This window comes from Passer montanus, unplaced genomic scaffold (assembly GCF_014805655.1).
Source record: "Passer montanus isolate IOZ18808 unplaced genomic scaffold, ASM1480565v1 scaffold2, whole genome shotgun sequence".
Classification (NCBI taxonomy): domain Eukaryota; kingdom Metazoa; phylum Chordata; class Aves; order Passeriformes; family Passeridae; genus Passer; species Passer montanus.
Genome location: NW_024366591.1, coordinates 18,404,324 through 18,413,607, shown reverse-complemented (window position 1 = coordinate 18,413,607; position 9,284 = coordinate 18,404,324). Strand labels below are relative to the sequence as shown.

General features: G+C 42.5%; 1 protein-coding gene and 1 long non-coding RNA gene across 4 annotated transcripts in view; both read left to right on the top strand.

The window, feature by feature from the left end:
* The first annotated feature begins 970 nt into the window (after nt 1-970).
* LOC120501358 lies at nt 971-5,900 on the top strand. Of its 2 annotated transcripts, none has more exons than XR_005627267.1 (4): nt 971-1,281; nt 3,583-3,741; nt 3,852-3,969; nt 5,460-5,900. It is a non-coding gene; the product is annotated as an uncharacterized LOC120501358 (long non-coding RNA). The 2 variants fall into 2 exon arrangements; XR_005627268.1 differs by lacking the exon at nt 971-1,281 and adding an exon at nt 2,511-2,610.
* Nucleotides 5,901-9,095: 3,195 nt separating this feature from the next.
* The window catches only part of SNX9 (sorting nexin 9), a 62,779-nt gene continuing 62,590 nt past the window's right edge, over nt 9,096-9,284 (top strand). For both annotated transcript variants that reach the window (XM_039707834.1, XM_039707833.1), the window contains exon 1: nt 9,096-9,226. In XM_039707834.1, the coding sequence (XP_039563768.1) occupies nt 9,215-9,226 (12 nt within the window). In that variant the 5' untranslated portion in view covers nt 9,096-9,214. The remainder of the gene's footprint in view (nt 9,227-9,284) is intronic.

Below are 9,284 nucleotides of genomic sequence, written 5' to 3'. Positions count from 1 at the left end.
GCTGAGTTAAAGGAACAGTCCTTTTTGTTTGAGAGGAGCATATCTGGCTATCTCATTGAGCATAGGATACTTGTGAATAGGTTTGCCTGTGTCAGGAAACACCTCTTAGCTCCAGGTGAACAGCCTTTTTGCAGAAGTTCCACCTTGCCTGTCCCCATCCTTCCCCAAATCATGTGACTGAGAGGCTGGAGAGTTTAAGTCTCTAAGTCATCTGTCCTTGAGGAGAAGTCTGCAGTTAGAACTCCTTTTGTGCAAGGAAGCTGCTGAGCAGCTGTAGCCTGAAGAAAAAAAAACCAAACAAACCAGCCAACAAATGGTTGCCAGCTGGGGTCAAAGCAGAAGCTCAGCAGGGTTTGTTTGGGGATTGCTAGGGAAAACAATGAAGAGGTTAGCAATGAGAGAAGTGGCCTCTTCAAAAGTGAGTTTCTGTGGACTGGGGAAAACTTCTTGGCAGGTCAGGAGCCACCTGTGGGGACCAGGATGAGGTAAGGCCCAGATTTTTCTCTCTGTGTTGCAGCTGCCTCCTTGATGGTGGTCTGCAGTGCCCAGGGCTCACTTCTCTGCAGAGATGCTGTGGGCCTGAAAAGGTGCTAGGAAACTCTGCAATTTCATTGCCATTCAAAATTCCAGTGAAAAGTAATCTCTGGATCTGATATGGAATTCAGTCTTTGAATTTGCCTTGCAAGGCAAAGAAGGAGATGGTTAGGAAACCTGAGAGACAGGTCAACTGTTTAGAAATGTGGGAAAAATGTTCAGTGTGGGTACAGTCCTTCATAGGGAGGGCCATGATTGTAGATTGGGTGGCCAGAGGCTGCCACCAGTCCTATCTCAACAGATGCAGGGTGAATCCTGCATTGTTTGTGGTGGAAAACAAAGCTTGGAAATAGAAGATTCACAAAAGACAACGAAAAATATTTGGTTTCATGACTCACTGCAGTGCTTAAGGGGTTTTATGTTTGTTTGGGTTTTTTTAAATGTCATATTACAGTAACATTTCCTCTTCCATTTGTTATCATAACTTTAAGGAGTCTCTTTTCACTTTAATTTAATTTTGTGACATTTTCTGTAGCAGCAATTTTTTTATTCTTCTAAACACCATGGACCAATGTAGCGATGACAGGAAACACCAGCAACCTCCTGATAAAGAACAACTTTTGGGTAAACACACCACCAGAGACAAACTGAATGATGTGATATGCTGACAAAACCCACAGGTTGGGTTCAAGAAAATGAGAAAAGATACTTCATCATAGAGCAGGTCTTGTCCTCAGCATCTCTTAGGTAAGCTCACTGCAGTAATTTCTAAATGTCAGCTGTTACTTTGATAGCATAATGCTTTTTTTATTTGTTCAGTGACAGTTTTTGATGTCAAGAGCAGCTGTGTTCAGTCTTCTTTATTTAAAAAAAATAGAGTAGAGGTTAGCATCTGAAAAAATCTGCTTTGTGTGACTAACCACAAACAGGACACATGACTGAGTGGTGCTGCGTTTGCTGTGTTCCCCTTCAGTTTGAACAGTTTGAACAAGTAAATTTAAAGGGGAACTCTGAGTTTACAGAATGTGTTTAGAGCTCCTCATCAAAGCAAGCTCCAAATTTTGCCCTCTATCAAAAAAAAAAAATAAAAATCTGTACTCTGGAAAAGGGAGAAACAGAATTTGCTCCTCTCTGTCTTCTCTCTTTAACCTCAGTGTAAGAGTCAGATTTCCAGAAAAGATTTGTAGGGTTTTTGACATCTGCCTTTCCTGGGTAGCTAGAGCTTTCCCTAGGGCTGTTTCTGATAATTTGAAGGAAAGAAGTGGCAGCTAGTATGAACATCTCACTTGCAGAAAGAAGTGAAGCACTTAAATCCCTAAGGTATCATTTTCATTTTAACACTGGTAATAAATGCTTGAGCAGAATCATTGGTTTTGCTGGTAATACTGGATTTTTAAAAGAGGTTAGAATACTTAATTCTATAAAGTGTCTTGGAACTGCCAACTGTTTCATACTCCTACTAGTCAATTATGTTGTACCCTGCAACCAAAGAAAAATGCTTTTCTTCAAAACCTGAGGCAGTGTTACAAAAAAACCCATAGATACTTGAAATTTTCTGACCTGCCCACAGTCACATAATTTGCTTAGCAGCAATGCAAGATATGCAGCCTACAAAGCCTCTTTTGTAGCCATCATGTAGCCACAGGCTTTACTTTTTCTCCTCTTGTGCATTATTATCTCTGTACTGGGATAGCAAGGTCTTTATTGGCTACAATGCGCAGAAACAAATCATAAGGGTGTAAGGGACCCAAAGATTCCAAGATCCTCCCTCAAGACAGGATAAAGAGGTCTACATTTAGTTATAGTACAATGCAATTCATGAAAGCTTCTACTTTCTCCCTTTATTTTATCCCCTCTTAGGCTAGTCTGGGGTAGAAGACAGGTTATGCACTGGAGATCTAACGTGGGTTGACACAAGTGAGAAATATATAAGCACTAGAAAGAAGCTTCATAGCTCTTTCTCTAGCTGCAGGACACCCTCACCCTAATAGAGACAACAGCTAGTGGAAGTTAATACTGCTTTGCATTTGCTTTGAAGCATTTCTCATCACCCTGACCTTAAAGTGATCATTAAAGGTGAGTTTATAAATGCAGGGAGACCTGCTGATCAGCATCTTCTTCCTGTGGAACAATTTCACTGACCATTATTTCTAAAGGGATCAGTGGCTCAAAATAATATTTGAGGGTTAAAGGATGCTAAAACCTGATTTAGTCTTTTGGTGATCTCATAATACAAATGCTACAGGACTGAATTCCTTGTGTATGGAAACAGAGCCAACAAGAGACCCTGAAATTCCCAAAATTTCCATGATGAAAACAGAAAAAATGTGACAGCATAATAAACTGTTAGAAATGGAAAATTACAAACTATTTGAAAAGTCAGAAATGTATTGCCCCAAAACATCTGTCTGTGTCATGGGGAAAAACTGTGAGTGAGTGCTGTGCACACTGGGGAGTGAAGAGTAAACCAGGGATACAATAAATTTGAAATCCGTGCTGGTCAGTTGAAATGCTAATTCCTGTTTTTATAAAGAGAGCACACAAATTAGTTTATTTACATTTAAAAGCATATACTCATGACAGAACATTTATCCACAGGGTCTGCAACTTTGCTTGCTCACTGTCACAATGCAGAGCAAAGCATGCCTTACAAAGGTTCTGATACTGACTGTCCTTTGATTTTAATATAAATGCCTGTAGATATATGCCCATAGATTTGACCCCACTTTCATTAAGCTGACTCAAAAAGCTGCAGCCTGGTGCTGCACTGGCAGACTCACAGTGTGCCACTGCTCCCCTCCAAAGAAACTCAGACCAGCACAGAAGGGCTCCGACCACATTTGTCCTTCTGTAGCCTTCTGCAGCTTTCTTCTCAGTGAGCTACTCAGTGAGGACAAACAGCTGGGCCTCCACCTAAAGATGCAAGCAGAGAATAATCATTTACATCTTTAGCACAATCAGGTATCTTGTGCGTTGAAAGACAACTTGTGTGCCACCTTAAGAAGCAAAAACTTATTAACCTGATCATTTATTTACTTGTACATTTAGATGAATACATAGTGGATCACACTCCTGTTGCTTTGCTTGTTGAAACTGCAGTGCCCTGAGATGTGAGGCACAGCAGCTGGCACAGCCCTTCCACCTCAACAGGAAAAATGGAAAGAAGCCAGAGGCAGACAGCACTGCAGATGGAAAGGGTCAGTCATGGTAAGAATCAATAGTGCTGATGGTGTGTCACTTTTACTAAAGCTAGCAAGAGAAAATGGAAACATCCCTTTTAAAATATACTTTTTACTAAACTGTATTCTATTTTTCAGGAAATCTGAGTTCAAAACCTACTGATCCCAGCAGCCCTTGCATTGAAACACAAATGAACACAGAGTATGAACAAAAGATCTAAATGCAAACCATCTAAAGTGCATGACATATATGCAGGTACAAGTATCCCATCTCAGATGTAAATATCTGTAATACCAAACAGTGTACAGCTCAGAAGGGAATGCAAAAAAGTAAGAATTTTATTAGTGTTAGGTGTTTTAAGAAGCACCTTGCACAAGAAAGCATGATTTTTGTATAATTTCTTTCAAAACTTACACTGCTAAAAATTACATACATCTAATCACTGATTATTCTGCTGAAAGGTGAGAAAAAAGAATACCAGAATTGTTCAAAACATTGGTTACATTTAGGGAAAAAAGGGAGAAAAAACCTGTTCCCCCCACTATTATTTAAAGAAAGAACAGATCATCATGACTAAGCAAGCTCCAAACTGTTGCAGCCATGGTGCTCATCCATAAGCATCTGCATTAGGTATTTAATCCATACATCTCCTTCTCCCTTGAGTGTGGTCAAAGCAGCACCAAAACATGACCTTTGCAATCAACTTCAAAAAGAAGAAAAAAAAAAAAGCTAAAAAGTGCTTTCAAAATATTGACCATGTCTGAAAGGGCATTGCAACCATCTTGTCTCTGGAACACCCACCCTTTCTTTTTCTTTTTCTTTTTCTTTTTCTTTTTCTTTTTCTTTTTCTTTTTCTTTTTCTTTTTCTTTTTCTCTTTTTCTTTTCCATTTTTTTCTTTTTCTCTTTTTCTTTTTCTCTTTTTCTTTTTCATTTTTTTTTTCATTTTTTTTCCTTTTTTTGAGTAGCTGAGTAGCTTTTTCACATCTTCTGTGAAATAAGCTGTTTTTATGGATTTTTAACAGAAAATTGAATCCGGGGACTCCACCATGACTTCAAACTGTTAGCTTCACAAAGATGTGCTAAAAACACCCCAACACCCTGAGAGTAAAGATTTTGGCATAGCGTGGCATTGCACTTTTCCCACAGTGTAAAGCAAACAGCATATTCATACACAGCACAAAACCAGTCTTGGCTGCATGTTTATTAGAAATAGAACTATATAAAAACTGAACTTACCTTGAAAAGGGGCCACATTATATGCCACAGTTCAGATAATAATGGTATTGGATTATCAACTCTAAGAAGATAAAATCCTTAATTCACAATCAAATGCATGAAGCACAGTTTTTCTCAGAATTGCTTATTCAGAGAGACATTCAAGAGACTGAAAACTCACAGGAATTTGGGTGCAATTTTGGGTGCAATTTTCTAAAGCAGCTTTTCCAGGAAAGTCTGAAACTAAAATCCAACAGTATTTTGGGACTGGCTGCCTTACTGTTTTGATAGTGATCTTCCAGCACCAGGTGCAGAGTAAGATTGGAAAGCATGTCTGTAATCTCTTGAGCATCATTTCAAACTGCCACACACAGTTCTGGGTAAATGAGAGGTAAAATCATGCTTTCCTGCAAATGCCATATGATTCAAGATTTCATGCACTTGGTGTCCAAAAACTCCCAACATAAAACAAAGGGGAATATTAGCATTTTTTCTCCTCAGAATGCATTTTGTTAAATGTATTTTTCAGATACATTTGCAAGTGATGCCACTGGACATTGCTGAATAGAGCAAGGCACAACTGGGATTCAGCAGCTGCTCCCTTCCTGCTCTGTGCAGATAACACTAGGTTTCATGCATGTGGCAGCTTCTGTCATTTTCTGTCCAAGTCTGGGGGAGGGAAGGATACAGAAGATAGGAGAAAGCAATATTTTATATTGCTATCTAGCAAACTTCTCAGAAACATTGAAAAAATGGTGTTAACACAATTCTGAAAGAGAAACTGCTGCTCAGCTGAGAGGAAATATGACACCCAAAGAACCTCCTGGGGAGAAGTGGGTGAAGGTGTGCAGATATGACTTCTGAAGATGAAGAATACAGTACTTCTCTTTTTGATTCATAAACCAAATAATTTTTTGAGGCTTTGAAAATGTGAAAAATCTCTACCCCTTCTTAAAACAAAAGGTGTGTATCAGGCGACTAAGATAAACGTGATAATTAAAAGGAATAAAAAATAGTTGGAATGTTTTTGTAATTGCTCCCTAGTCACTGTTAGGCTTTTTAGGCTCCCTAGGCATTGTTAGGCTGATTAATGAATGTAGTTAGAAACCTTGAGCTAAAAGCATTTAGTGTGGAGCTGATGTTATCGTGCACACCACATTGTTAGGCTTTCAACCAAGAAAAAATTAAATCACTTCTTACTTTATAAAACACCTTTGAAAAGAAAGACCTAGGACAATATAATCTCTGTATGCCTCCTGCAAAGACTTCCCAAAAACATGTATTGGACAGCCTGCTCCATTTGCAAAGTTGTTGCCAGTAGTGATAATTGTTGCTGAAAATGCCTCCAGAGCTGAGGTAAACACCCCAGGGCACCCCAGTCACCCAGGTACTTCTGGGGGCACAGGCTCCCAGCAGGGACAAATCCCAGGTGCACCACCTCAAGGAGCTCCAGAGGACAGTAATTATAAACACAAAATGTAGTTCTTTCTCCAGATGGTTTTCAGTGTGAAGGTTATCTGAAGAACACTGTTTCTTTATCATTTCCCACCAAGTTTGCATAAGTCAGAACATACAAGGTCACTGCCTTCCTGTGAGCTGGAAGCTGCAGGCAGGCCTTGCTCAGCAGACAACATATTCAGCAAATGTTCTCCATGTTCCTTCTCAGAGTCCATCTTTAATTTAAAAAAATCTGCATAGCACTGTTGGCAGGAGCTTTTCATTTGATGGGGCTCTGCAGAAGATCACTTCTCTGTGAACTCTGAGTTCCTGGGAATCACTGCAGACCAGCTGGCTGCAAAAATACACACCTAGTAGAAATCTGTAGAGAGAAATTACTTATATGCTGGGTAGGAGATTTTCTTCTGTTACTGATAGGTTTTTTCCTGAGATGGAAATATTTATTACAGCATACATTGGGGCTTTAGTACAAAGTGAATAATTAGTCAACTGTGTTTGAAAGCTGATAAGCTCCACACAGAGCACTGCACTTCAAAACTACCAAAATGCTTAGATATGTAAACAACCCCACTGAAGCCACTGAGATTTCTTTTATGTCTAATGCTAAGCAAACATCCAGTCCTAATTAACTAGGACACAGCTTGGTAGCAGAAAAGTAACCAATTTTAGAAGTCTGGAAAATTTTAGGTGGTTTCATTAGCAATTTGTGGGTATTTGACTCTCTGTGTTAAGAAATTATAAAGCTTACTGCTAAGCAGGGATGGGTTTACTTGCAATCCAAAGTGATTCCTGAGAATATATTCATTGAAATGAGAATTAACAGCAATTAATTGCAAATAGTATTGGAAAAATCCCATTAATATTTTTTTCCTTCAGAATATTCTCTCACACTGAGAGAAATGGTAATATTTCCTTCATCCCTCAAACTTGTCAAGTAAGACATTTTCAGGAGTACCTCACAGTGGAGAACTGTGGAGGCTTTAGGCACACAGAGAGGCTGAATGAACAAATCATAACTGTGCTCCTCATTCCCCAGATGGCAAGCAGAGCTCTGCTAAAGCACACTGGGTAGCAGCTGCACATTAAACTTTTCTGGCAGTTGTGCTGACCACAGGTAAAGAATGACACAGACTCGAGCTTATGCTAAAGCCACAAGTTTGTTATATTTCACATACCAAAGCAGCATCTGGAGAAAGGACAGAGGGTGCTTCACAGTCAGCTGGGGATCCCTAAAGGAGACAGTGCTGGGTCCCTGGATTTCGCACCTCTCCCCTTTTTATAAGATATTCTGAAGGGCTGGATGAAAGCATGCCATGTTGGAAAGGTTGTTGCTGAGAAAGTGGAAGAACAGGAATGAAGCCACCTTCAGGGAGTTTTGCTTGTAGGGTAGATGAGATGCCAGTTTATTGATGGACCACATGACAAAACTGATGCTAAATACAATACTTCAGCTTAAAGGTGGTGTCCTACAACATCACTTGTGAGCCACACAGGTTTCACTTCAGGTACTGCTGTTACATAAGGAAGTTGGAAATGCTGAATTTAATGGAATTCTGAAAAAGCTAAAACCAGAACCAAATGAGTTTGGAAACTTCTGAAGTTAATCAGGTGAATCACTCAAAAAGTGGTGGCAAATGAACAGCCAGTTTCCTCTTATTTCCTCATCCTCATTTTCCATGGAAACTATTTCACAGGTCCAACTAGGAAATTTTTTCCAATGTTCAACCTGTTCAACCAATATTTTTCTCTTTTAATAAAGCTCTCACTGAGAAGCTCTAACAATAACAGAAAAAAGCTTGTAATTCTACGGGCAAGGCAATATAGATGTAGACTTCTATGCAGGTTCCCACAGCCTACCTGCCTCCTAGGGCTCACTGGCGTCCCTGATGATTACACCGTGTATTTCCTTGTACAGAAAGGAAGTCTCCTGATTCCAGGCCAACCACTATAAATATACCAACAAGAAGCTGCACTTTTTGGATGGTGCAGTAACTTGCATGATCACTGTCATCGTATTTTCCAATTCCTTTTGCTTTAGCCTCCCATCTCATCTCTCCTGCAGGCTGGAAGTCAGGTAGTTTTTGTGAGATGGTCACAGAGTGCCCGGCAGGAACGCTACCGACCTTGAGCAGCCAGCACTTGGTGCCTCTTACTGCTGCTGCCCACTGTGCACCAAGGCCCGGCTGAAACAGGTCAGGGACGACGTACACCGCCCCGGCAGCCGTGAATGGAGCCTGGCCGAGGAAAAATATTGCTTTCCTTGCTGTATGGTTGCTTTGAAATTTCCGTTCAAAGGCACCCGAGGGGCACATAACGCCTTCCTGCGGGCTCTCTCCCCCACGCGAGCGAATTTGAGGCCAAACTCCGGCCACAAAGCAAAGCCCCTGAGGGCATGGGGGGTGGGCGAGGTCCGCCCGCCCGCCCCCACTGCCCCCGGGCCCGGCCGGGGCGGCTCCCCGGGGATCCCCGCAGCGCAGCCAGTGCCTCCCTCCCGCGGGCCCTGCCGGAAAGGCTGCGGGCAAACAGCCCCGCCAGTGGCCCCGGGTGCTGAGCCGAGCCGAGCCGGCGGGAAGGGCGGCCGAGGCACCGCGGCACGGCCACATCAGCCCCCGCCTGCCCGGCGCTCGGCTGCTGAGCCGCGCAGCGGCCCCCAGGAGGCGGCGGCGGCCGGGGACGCTGAGGAGGAGCCGCCTGCGCGGCCCAGCGGCGGCGGCAGGCGGGCCGGACACAGCGACCAACCGAGCGACCGAGCAGCCGCGGCACGGAGAGAGGGAGGGAGAGAGGGAGGGAGGGCAGAGCGGCAGCGCAGCCCGCGCCGGCAGCGCCATGGCCACCAAGGTGAGCAGCGCCCGGGGGTCGGAGGCGGCGCCGGGGCGCCCTCTGCGCCAGCGGGCCC